Source organism: Kogia breviceps, chromosome 8 (assembly GCF_026419965.1).
Source record: "Kogia breviceps isolate mKogBre1 chromosome 8, mKogBre1 haplotype 1, whole genome shotgun sequence".
NCBI classification, from domain to species: Eukaryota; Metazoa; Chordata; class Mammalia; order Artiodactyla; family Physeteridae; genus Kogia; species Kogia breviceps.
In genome coordinates this window covers 41,980,909-41,993,719 of record NC_081317.1, presented here as the reverse complement: position 1 = coordinate 41,993,719, position 12,811 = coordinate 41,980,909, and the positions used below count along the sequence as shown (strand labels likewise).

General features: G+C 41.5%; 1 protein-coding gene across 3 annotated transcripts in view; it reads right to left on the bottom strand.

The window, feature by feature from the left end:
- Positions 1-12,811, bottom strand: part of DCAF12 (DDB1 and CUL4 associated factor 12) — a 40,413-nt gene that overhangs the window by 17,199 nt on the left and 10,403 nt on the right. For all 3 annotated transcript variants that reach the window (XR_010841951.1, XM_067041356.1, XM_059072788.2), the window contains exons 3-4: positions 2,313-2,519; positions 1,183-1,243 (exon numbers count right to left, since the gene is read on the bottom strand). Coding sequence is in view for 2 of the 3 variants with exons in the window: in XM_059072788.2 (XP_058928771.1) it covers positions 1,183-1,243; positions 2,313-2,519 (268 nt within the window). In the remaining variant the exon portion in view is untranslated. The remainder of the gene's footprint in view (positions 1-1,182; positions 1,244-2,312; positions 2,520-12,811) is intronic.

Below are 12,811 nucleotides of genomic sequence, written 5' to 3'. Positions count from 1 at the left end.
GCTCACAAATGTAGACTTGGAAGTTATCAGCGTGAAAACATAGAATACTCACAGCCTATATGAAAAAAGAGAAGGGAAGCTCCCAGAAAAACCCACGTCCTGGCTCCTAATAACCACACTTAGTGCAAGTTACTGTCATACAGATAGTCCCTATAGAGGTGACATGATTCAGCCTTTGCCTTCAAGGAGCTCTCATTTCTTGGGGAGACAAATGACAGGGAATCCAAAAGCTTCTGAAGCACTACTGAATAATTTTGAACTGTGACTATGCTTGTCCATTAGATTTATTTTCCCTCCTGGCTGCTTTCTATTGCCTTGCAAAGAATCCAAAGAAGAAACATTTATGTTCTGTTAGCTTTGTTCGTAGTAGTTCTAAGCATTGGCTTTGAACTCAGAGCTGGATTCAGATCCTGAGTCCACCTCTCAGCATCTGTGTAGCCTTTGGCAAATTATGACTTCTCAGAATCTACATTTTCTCATTTGTGAAATGAGGCTCATAATGCAAACCTTCTAGGACTGTTCTGAGGATTCTATGAGATAACACACATGAAGTACTTAATTTAGCAACTCTTACAATTTTTTTTAAAATTTGGGAATCTGGAATGGGGGATTATATTTTTACATATACGTACCCAGCAAAACTGGCTGGCACTCTGAGCCTACTTTCTAGGCTGCTGTGGGTATTCAGAAAGCATTTGAGTATCTCTAGGTTATCATCTCTACACTCATTTCCATGTATTTTTTCTGACCTACCACTGGGAGAGAAATTCCCCCAATCCCATATAACTTTATCAACACTATATAGTTGTACAGAAAGTGATAGTTGCTCCTAATACTTTGCAGAGCACACCAATTTTTCTAAAAGCACTTTCACAACTATTGTCTCAGTGAAGCCCCACAAAAATGTTGAGGCTAACATGCCAATATACAGGCTCTTTGGAACAAGACAGAGTATGAATAATAAATGTGCTAGTACTTTCCAGATCAGGAATATACAAGGGGAATGACTTATCCAAGGTCACATGGTAAGTCAGGAGAAAGAGTATTAGAAACAAGGTTTCCTGGCCCCTGGCTGATGGTCTGTTTACTGGGCTATTTCCAAACACACTACTCTCCTTCTTCAACTTCTAGCTTCCCTCCCTCCCTGCCACACCAGAACTCCCCACAAAAGGGCAATTTTACCAGACACCGCCATAGTGTCACTGATCCATGCAATGGAAAAGATCCAGTCCTTGTGTCCATCCTTCAAGAGGAGGGAGTGACAGGTACAGAGAGAGAAAAAAAAAGGAAAAAAAGAAATCAGTAAAATAAGGATTACAATGTACACCCCTGAAAAGCTTACGAGTCTGACTGAAAATATCTTCGTAAAAATTACAATTCTGATCTCTGGTGATTTCAACCCAAATGGAATGATCCCACAATTTTAACTTCTGTCTCGAGAAGCTCAAAGCTGGAATGAAACTGGCATTCCTGTGGACAATAAACATGGCTGGTGGACACACAGCTCTAGCATTCTATCTCTGGATGTTCTACTTGTGGTTCCTACGCACAATTACCTACCTCTCATCCCTCCAACACACCTCCTTGCACTCTCCTCTTGCTTCCTGGGACTATAGCTACAAGTGACCTCTATGCTGTTCCATCTGTCTGGCACTCCCTTCCTCCAGACATCAGCATGGCTTGCACCCTCATTTCCTTTAAGTCTCCCTGCTCAAATGTCATTCTTATCAAAGAGGCCCTCCCAACTATCCTCTGAAATAGCATTCTCCACCATGCTCTCTCCCTTTAGCCTGCCTTTACTCTTCTCCATGGCACTCATCACACTCTGACATACTGCTGGCACATTTTTGTTGGTTTATATGCCTCCCTTCACTTGAGTGCAGACTTCAAGAGGGTAGAGGCTTTGTCTGTTTTATTCATTGCTATGTCCCCAGTGTCTGAAACAATGACCTGCCATAGAAGGGTCAAAAAATAGTTGCTGAATGAATAACTTAATAAACCCTTCTGACTATGGGCAGTAGATGAGTAAACACTGTGGTGTGGACTCAAACACCAACCCACCACTGATGGCCTGAGGTGTACTGCTCGCCTCTTTATCAAACATACCCTCTGCCAACATATCTGATACTCCCTGTGGTGAGTGGAATACCAACTCTGAAATCTCCACCCCCATACCTCACCATTACGCACCCCCAACCCAAGTCCGCAGAAGTCTAGAGGAAACTGTCCCTTCCTGTGGGGCTTGTGGGATAAGGACTGGGCTCTGTTAAAAAACAAGGCTACCTCTATCTACAATTATTGGGGAGACTTACATCTCCCACACACACAGGATCTAGTGTAGGCAGCCGGTAGATGGCAAGGCTGTTGGGGTTGTCTCCTCCGGTGGCTAACAGTGTTCTAGAGGGATTCAGCTCGATAGCATGGATACCACAGCCCTGCTGTGTCACACCGCTGGGCTCCCGGTCCTTCAGAATGGGGATCTTGGTAATCTGGCTTGTCTGGACATCCACTACAAACAGCTACAAGAGAAAAGGGATAAAGAAGCTGAACGCAGTTTCTCTTCAGTATGGCTAACGCTGGGTACAAATATCCATTCATTCACTCAGTTACCCATCAAACATTTAATTAATGTCTACTACGTTAGACCCTGGGCATTATTAAACACATGGTCAGGGCGACACTAGTCAAATGAAACATGTAAATAAGAAAACATAACAGAGATAGATATAATATGCTACATAAACATAGAGAGTAAGAAGTAAATTCTGCCTGGGATTCCAAGATGGCTTCAAAGAGGATTATGGATCTAATGAACCTGATGAAAGGTTTTCTACCAGTTCAAGCATATTTTATATAACTTTTAAAAAACTATTTATTTTATTTATTTTCCTTATTTTTTTTGGCTGCGTTGGGTCTCAGTTGCAGCACACAGGATCCTTGTTGAGGCATGCCACATCTTTTCGTTATGGAGCGTGGTCTGCTCGGGTTTTTCTCTAGTTGTGGTGAGCGGGCTCCAGAGCGCGTGGGCTCTGTAGTTTGTGGCATGTGGGCTCTCTCGTTGAGGCGCGTGAGCCTGCTAATTGTGGCACGCAGGCTTAGTTGCCCTGTGGCATGCGGGATCTTAGTTTCCTGACCAGGGATCGAACCTGCATCCCCTGCATTAGAAGGCAGATTCTTTTTCTGTTTTGTTTTTTAAAGATTTTTTAAAAAATTTATTTATTTTATTTATTTTATTTTTGACTGCATTGTGTCTTCCTTGCTGAGTGCAGGCTTTCTCTAGTTGCGGTGAGCGGGGACTCTTCGTTGCAGTGCGTGGGCTTCTCATTGCAGTGGAGAAGGTGGATTCTTTACCACTGGACTACCAGGGAAGTCCCTATATAACTAATTCTTATCTAACCATGCACAGAAACTTATAAACAAAACACATCATAACCACTATTAGACATACTTATAAACATTACCACATTTCCAAGAGTGACCTGAGACATGACAAGGTAAGATATATTCATATCTCACTGCTTATCTATCACACACACATTCTGTTTTGTGCCACCATGCCTTTGCTCATGCTGCTGCTTCTGCCTGAAATGCTCTTATTCACTTCTGTACCAAACTAACCCCCTTTCACTCTCCAAAATTCAATTCAGAGAAATACTTTATGGAAAAGATCAGTCTTAGACAAAGGGCATTCCCAGTGGAGTCTTTTTTTAAAAAAAGAAATATTTATTTATTTTTTTAGGGTGCGCTGGGTCTTAGTTGAGGCAGGCAGGCTCCTTAGTTGCGGCACGTGAGCTCCTTAGTTGTGGCAGGCGGGCTCCTTAGTTGTGGCACATGAACTCTTAGTTGCAGCATGCATGTGGGATCTAGTTCCCTTACCAGAGATTGAACCTGGGCCCCCTGCATTGGGAGTGCGAGTCTTAACCACTGCACCACCAGGGAAGTCCCTGGAGTCTATTATTATTAAACTCTTTATGTGATTCAATGATTCATTTATTCACTCACTGATTCAGCACCAACTAAATGCCAAGAGTTGTTCTAGGTGTTAGAAATATAACTACTAGGAATGATCTCTGCCCTCATATACCTTATAGTCTAGGTAGTTCATTTAAAGTCTTATCAGCAATTCTCAGAGTGAAGCCAAATCATGTCATATCTTTGTATAAAGTAACCTACTGCTTGCACAGGAAGATCTATGAAAGGAGAAAGTAGGTAAGCCTTAAATTTAAAATAGAAAAAGGAAAGGAAGAGTAGGTAGAACAAGACTGCCAGTTAGAGACTGAGGAAAAATTTTAAAAGGGAAGGTGGAGAGAGGGGAACCACTCCTGAATCTGTTAAGCCCTGACAATTACTTAAGGCAGACCCCCTGCCTAACAGGCACAGTCACTGATGTGTCTGACAGGCATTTTTAAACTCAATGTGTCTAAAACAAATACTCTTCCTCCCCAAATTGCTCATTTCATCTAATGCCACCAAAATCTGCCTGGTCACACAAGCCTGGGATTCATCCTAGACTCCTTCTCCTCCCTCATTCCCATCATCCCAGCTAGTCCTGCCAAACTATCTCCTAAATATTCTTACAGTTGGCTCCTTCCTCTCCATCCTCTCTCCTCTAGACAAGTGCAACTGGTCTTTGTGCCTTCAGGCAAGGTCACCATCATAACTATTCTCCATACTATAATCATTCATCTTCATAAAAATGGAAATCCTCCCATGTCAATTAAAAAATATCTAATGGTTCCCCTTTACCTAAATTCAAGCCCCTTAACATGGCATCAAGACTCTTCTCTATGTGGCCCCTACTTATCTCTCTAGCTTCAAATCCTGCCATGGACCTTATACTATAGAAAGAACTGCTTATTAATTATTATTCACACAAATAATAATTATTTTATTTTTGACTGCATTGGGTCTTCAATGAAGACTCTTCGATGAAATATAATTATTTTGTTTCATGCTCATGCTGTTCACAATGCCAGAAATGCTTCCTCCTACTCTTTTCTTTAGCTGGCCATCATGTCCTTACCTTTCATGATTCAGTTCAGACATGTCCTCTATGAATATTCCTTGATGTCCAGGCTGGTTAAGTTCCTCTCTTGTAGGCTCCCAAGATAGCCCTCTACCCACAATACCTAAGTATTGTGGTATTATCACAGTTTCAAAATCTTTACTTGTCTTGGGCTTCCCTGGTGGCGCAGTGGTTAAGAATCCGCCTGCCAATGCAGGGTTCGAGCCCTGGTCTGGGAAGATCCCACACGCCGTGGAACAACTAAGCCTATGCGCCACAACTACTGAGCCTGTGCTCTAGAGCCTGCGAGTCACAACTACTGAGCCCAAGTGCTGCAACTACTGAAGCCTGCGTGCCTAGAGCCCATGCTTTGCAACAAGAAAAGCCACTGCAATGAGAAGCCTGCACACCACAACAAAGACGCAACACAGCCAAAATAAATAAATTTTTAAAAAAATTCTTTACTTGTCTCTCCTCTCCATTAAGCTAATAATGTCCTTCCAATTCCAAGAGCTGGGGGTTTACCCTATTTGGTTCTATTCTCCTGCCCCAACCATGCAGAGCTACATAGTAAGCGCTTAGAGTAACCACCTTTCAGGGGCCCTGCCCAATGATGTTAGGGGGCCCCCACATCCCAGCACTCAGAGTGCGGGCCTGTAGCTGAGTTTGAAACAGCCCAGATTTCCAGATCACAGCACTGTCCTGGGGTGGCCTCCTGGCTCAAGGAGAACCAGTCCAGAGGCTAGACTGGACTGGGTCATTCAAATTCTCTCAGCAATATGGAACTGGCTGGTGGCACTAAACCAAACTGTCTGGGTGGCCATTTTCTACCAAAGCCAGTCCCCATAGAAAAGTAAACAGAAGACAGGAAGCATGGACATCCCTGGTTCCTAGGGGCTTTCCAACTCCTAGTTGTCTTTCTGAGATCCAGGGATACTTCCTGCTCTTCAGGTTTGCAAGCTAGCCCTTCCAATAAATGTGAGTGGATTTCTTACCCTTTTATTTGTTTGTTTGTTTGTTTTTTATTTGCGGTATGGGGGCCTCTCACTGCTGTGGCCTCTCCCGTTGCGGAGCACAGGCTCCGGACGCGCAGGCTCAGCGGCCATGGCTCACCGGCCCAGCCGCTCTGCGGCATGTGGGATCTTCCCGGACCGGGGCACGAACCCTTGTCCCCTGCATTGGCAGGCAGATTCTCAACCACTGCGGCACCAGGGAAGCCCTCTTACCGTTTTAAACAAATGATCTCTAACCAACAAAGCCCCTCAAATGTTTAATAAAGCAAAATGTACTGCCCACTTAACACTTTTGTGTTGTGTGGGACAATGCAACCATAATATATTAGCTTCTAGATCAGTGATTCTCAAACTGATTATAATACAATATAATATAATACAATAACCTGGGGAATTTTCTTTTTTAAAAAATACTACAAAACAAACACAACTCCCAGGGACTTCCCTGGTGGTCCAGTGGTTAAGACTCCATGCTCCCAATGCACGGGGCCTGGGTTCGATCCCTGGTCAGGGAACTGGATCCTGCATGTCACAACTAAGAGCCCACATGCCGCAATTAAGAGCTGGCACAGCCAAATAAATAAATAATAAATAAATAAATATTTAAAAACAATTCCCAGGCCCTACCCTAAAACTCCTCCAATTAGAAAGTTCTGAGTTTGGGGCCAGTAAAAGTGAATTTTTTTCAAGATCTCCAGGCGAACCTAATGATTGCCCAGGTTTAACAATCACTGATCTAGAGCTTTGCCACTCAAAGGAGTATCTGGAAGCTTGTTAGAAACAAAAAACCTCAGGCCTTCACCCTAGACTTATTAAATCAGCATCTGGAGTTTCTCAAGATCTCCAAGTACACTGAAGCTTGAGAAGCACTGATGTAGAGAGAATCTACTCTGTACACTAAGGACGATGCATTTGATAAGACACAACCCTATGCCTTAAAACAGGGCTCCATTTCTGCCACCCAGAAAAGGTGAAGAGAAAAAGCTTCATCTATTCATGTCCAAGAAAGTCTTAAGCCCAACCTCTCCAGTTTTGGACTTGGGAGAGACCTAGGTTTGAATTCCATTGGTTACTTAGTAGCTATGTGACCTTGATAAGTCACTTTCACCTTTCTGAATCTTGTTTCTTATCTATAAAACTTGAATAATATTATTTATCTAATAGGGTTGCTAGGAGGTCTAATAAAATGTAAATTATCTAGTACAGGGCTCAGCACAGAATAGGTACTTTAACAAGTACTAGCTAATACATTCTATTCTAATGTTTGTTTCACTCAGTAGGTTATAAGAAAGGCTTCTACACTAGATGAAAAAGACTTTATACAAGGGAAATGCAAACAGCTGGCTCAGTAGAGGCCCAGGAAACAAAGAGTTTACCCCCAACCTCACCCTCATCTTCCAGAGGAATGACTAAGCACCATGTGAAGGATAGAGCCCTTTTGCTTTTTCAAAGGAAGGAACAGGGATGTGGATGGAGTGCCACAGACCACCTCCCCAAGCTGTCTGACAAAGGGTCAAGGCTTCATACAGCTCCTGTAACATTTCCCAGAATGAGGCTGCTCCACATTAACCTACTGGGATCCCTGCCAGAAACCAGCAGCATGGCAAGGTAAGCCTGAGGCTTAATGGCTCCCTGCAACTTACAAGTTAGGACAGAGGGAAAAAAGAAAGCAAAGGCCTTACAATCAGGAAGATTATAAGACTAGTGAGTACACCTCTAAATGCATGTATTTGCATATAGACATATGCAATTATGCGTATAGAAAGTCAAGGTGGCTTAATAAAATGGGGGGAGGGGAGATTCACAAAGTATCAAAGAGTGTTTTAGATGGAGGTTAATGGAGAAAGGAAAGCAAATCCACATAGGTCGCACAGACAGGATGACTATACCAAGTCAGATGGTAAAAGGCAAGAGGGCAGCTTAATTATGGGAAAGGGAGGATAACTGAAGTCAAGCAGAGGAATACATTTTCTCTCCCAAATGGAGATGGGGAGGAGCAAAGGAGAGAGCCAAGATCCAGAAACACAACAGAAAATGGTTAGACAATATGTATCAAAAATTTTAAATGTGTAAACTCTGCAATTTCAATTTTAGAAATTTATGATAAGGAAATAATGAAAGGTGAACAATTTTAATCACAGTGAATTTAATTAATTTATTTATTTGGCCCTGCTGTGCAGCATGTGGGATCTTAGTTCCCTGATCAGGGACTGAACCGGTGCCCCCTATAACAGAAGCACAGAGTCTTAACTACTGGACTGCCAGGGAAGTCCCAAAATACAGAGAATTTTAAACTAGTGAAACACCACAGGGGATTGGGAATATCTACACAATGGATTATTATACAGCCTTTAAGAATGATGGAGTAGAGGATATTTACTAACAAGTAAAGTTGGTCATGCTATGTTATTAAATGAATACCCTCCCTTTTAAAAACATGAGTCCAGGGACTTCCCTGGTGGCTCAGTGGTGAAGATTCCCAATGCAGGGGGCCTAGGTTCGATCCCTGGTCAGGGAACTAGATCCCACATGCATGCCCCAACTAAGAGTTCACATGCCACGGAGCCGGTGAGCTGTAACAAGGAGCCTGTGAGCCACAACTAAGGAGCCTGCCTGCTGCAGCTAAGGAGCCCATGTGCTGCAACTAAGGAGCCCGCTTGTCACAACTAAAACCCAGTGCAACCAAATATTAAAAAATAATAGTAAAAAATAAAAATGCATCCAGGAATGTTGATTTTTTTTCCTCAGGGAACACATACGACATGCATAATTAAAAGATAAAAAAAAAGGACCACAGGCCCTGAAATGAGCTGCACTTAACTCAGGACTCCAATGAGGTCCAGGAGAAGCGAGCGTTCTGTCCAGCCCATCTCTAAAAGCTTGCTACCTACTCACCTGCATCCTGCTCTGCAGGAGACAGGGGTATGGCTGAGATCAATAAGCTGCTTGAACAATATCAAAACTCTATAGCTATAAATATTTTAGACTGTTCAGGAGTTAGAAGAGTTGTCACACCTAGAAAGCTGAATCACTGTTTCTATTTCAAGTCTATTAAAGGAAAGACCCCTGTGGTTGTTTAAAGTAAAATAACATTTTGGGGGTCCAAATTACAAAAGTAACACATCATAAACTTGTAAAACATAGAAAAGGGGAAATCAGAAAATGAACACCACCAATACCTACTACCACTTGGTGTATTTTTTTCAGGTCCTTCACTATATGCCTAGTCACATGCATACATATTTTTCTCCATTTATAAAAATGTGACCTCATACATATTATTTTGTATCTTTTAACACCTTTTCAAGTTAATCTATATACCTTTAAATAATTTTTAATGGCTTTAAGGTGATGTGCTGCATGGGTATGCTAGAATTTATCGAACACATTCCTTGTTATCGAACATTTATGCTGTATCCAAATTTTCAGTAGTGCAAAACACACTGTGGTGAACATCCTTGTATCTAAATCCAGGTGCCTGTGCTATGCTAAGATCTCTTACTCTTTGAATTGTGAATCTAAGCTGCTCCTCCAAAGGATGGCTATAGGGCTGGCTTGCTGAAATCAGCAATGGTACTTCGTATTAGGTCCTGAGTTCTGATATTTTCCCACTAGAATCATGATTTTGTGGGAGGACGATCATATTAGGATTTACAATTATCCTGAATTTAAGTAACATAATAATTCTTTTTTTTTTGGGGGGGGTGGCGCAGCTTGCAGGATCTTAGTTCCTCAACCAGCGACTGAACCCAGGCCCTCGGCAATGAAAGCATGGAGTCCTAACCACTGGATCATCAGGGAATTCCCAGTAACATAGTTCTTTACAAGCGTTATAGTTAACAAGTCCAGTAAACTGATTCTTAACCCCTGACTTTGGAGGGCTCTGTTGAAAATGGAATAAGTCCTGAGAGTCAGCTTTGGAAAGACACTTAAGATTTTGGCTGGTATCCGCCAAAGTCACCGAGTGAAGAGCCTCTGACAGTACACCACAGAGGTTTAGCTACCTCAAGCACCTTGACAAACATTTGGTAAAAAATTTCTCTTAAGTTGTAAAATCAGAACTCAACTGAGTGTTGCCTTTACCTAAATACAAAGCCCATGTCCTACTTCCAAGTGATATACCATCCAATCAGAGAATAGAAGGATAAACAAAAGAATTGGTCAACTAGCCTGATTTTACACAGATCCTCATTTCTTCCTATGGAAGATGAAAATTAATTCCTTTAGTACTGAAGGATACTAATAGTTAATGTATAGCTTATTCAGAAGAAAACAAGATATTCTCAGCTTTTTGTTCCCCAGAGCATTTCAAGGCATAAGATCTTCTACTCAGAATTAAAAGGAAGCCTTATCTCTGAACTACAAACTACTGGAGAGCAGATTGTCATTATCTCTGAACTACAAACTACTGGAGAGCAGATTGTCATTACACACTAATTAATTATCTAGTATATTAAGAGATTATAAACTTTTAATAATAACAGTATTAAAACAATAACATAATCCCTATTGTCTCATTCTTACTTCCCTGAGCCTTAAAGCACAAAGACTTAATGATAATATGATTATGTATCTGCCCACTGAAAAGCAAGAACTCTCTCCAGGTGTTATCTGCAGCTCCAAAAAACTTCTGTGACTTGAGAGGGGAAACTCCTTTTGCCGTATATCCTACCACTGTATTTCCAAGCTCTTTCTTTACAACCTTTCCCTAGAGAGGAGGTATACTACTGTGACTGCTCAATCTTTGTCAGCAAACAACACAAGCATTGAAGGCAACCTGGCAAGGCCACTTTCACCATTGCTCTAGGCTAAGAAAAAACATCTAGCTGAAGTAACTTTTTTGAAAAAAATTAGAGTTTATTGACAATACTTTATCTACAATACTGGAAATAAAAAATGCAAGAAAGATTGCTCAGAATCCTATCTCTCGGGACTTCCCTGGTGGTCCAATGATTAAGAATCCACCTTCCAATGCAGGGGACTCCTGTTCCATCCCTGGTCAGGGAACTAAGATCCCACATGCCACGGGGCAACTAAGCTCGCACACTGCAACTACTGAGCTCGTGTGCCACAACTACAGAGCTCATGTGCCCTGGAGCCCCTGCGCCACAACTAGAGAGAAGCCCATGTGCTGCAACAAAGAGCCCGCACACCACAACGAAAGATGTCACGTGCCGCAACTAAGACAAGACACAGCCAAAAAAATCCTATCCCTCTTTTCAAGTCTGTTTTTCATTTGTCAAGTTCCTCTTCAGTCCTTAATCACATGCATGTATAATGGTGCATAGCTATAATCAGCAGAGGGAAAATTCTGTATCTCATTACATTTAACATATCAAAAGCTCTGCATGTTATTAGTCTTCACAATTATGTCAATACCTCCATAATATCATGCAGATTTGATTTACCATAAATTACTTAAGTATTCCATTGTTAACATTTTGATAAAATAGCTTCCAATAATTATTTTGTTAAAAAAGACTTCTCTCTTCCTTCGGATAATTTCCAAAGTATGAAAATATTAGGTCAAAGGGTATAATACTTATTAGGCTCTTCATTCAACAAACAATACATCCCAGGTCTTTGAAACATAATGCCAAATTACTTTCAAAAAAGGGTTTTAGTGGCAATAAATATATGACCTGTTCCACCACATCCTTATCAGAACTGGTTAACACTTTAATTTGTATACAGAAAAATATTTTGCTTTTATCAATATCTCTTTTATGATGAAATTAACTATAATTTCCTAATTGTATTTTTTCTTATATAAATTATATCTAAATGAATTATTTTTAAATGTTTAAGCTCCTTGGGATGTGGTTGACATACAGAAAATAACCAATTTACAGGGTAGAAAAATGGTCACTTCTTATCTTATCTTATGTACCTGAATTTGGCCAGAAATACACCTAAAGGCTAGAACCATCAAACTACTATTACCATTGCCTCCTCCACTGCCATTAATTACATCAACAATTTACTAAGTACATGTTCTAGGCACCGAGCTAACCAACAACTTATTTAATTTTCTTCATGACTAAGCTAGGCAGATACTACTCACTCATTATTATTATTATTATTTTAATATGTATTTATTTACTTATTTGGCTTCACTGGGTCTTGGTTGAGGCATGTGGTATCTTTGTTGCCGCATGTAGGATCTTCCTTGTGGCATGCAGACTCTTAGTTGCGTCATGCATGTGGGATCTAGCTCCCTGATGAGGGATCAAACCCGGGGCCCCTACATTGGGAGCATGGAGTCTTAACCACTGGACCACCAGGGAAGTCCCCACTCCATTTATTTTAAAGGTGAAAGAAAGGCTAAGGAGAAATTACCTGGCTTGCCCAAGGGTACAAAGCTAGTAAGAAATGGAGCCCAGATTCAACCCATGAATCTATGAATCCAAATACACAATACAAAATGACTTAAACTTGTTGATATTTCTGACTTAAGTTTACTATAACTCTTCTAGTAAAGAGACCAAAAAATTGGAAAGTAATGATTTAAGCTAAGATCTGACCTAAAAAAAGAATGGGCAGTGTCTTCCCTGGTGGCACAGTGGCTAAGAATCTGCCTGCCAATGCAGGGGACAGGGGTTCGAGCCCTGGGCCGGGAAGATCCCACATGCTTTGGAGCAACTAAGCCTGTGCGCCACAACTACTGAGTCTGCATTCTAGAGCCCGCAAGCCACACTACTGAAGCCCACGTGCCACAACTACTGAAGCCTGCATGCCTAGAGCCCGTGCTCCACAACAAGAGAAGCCACCGCAATGAGAAGCCCACGCACGG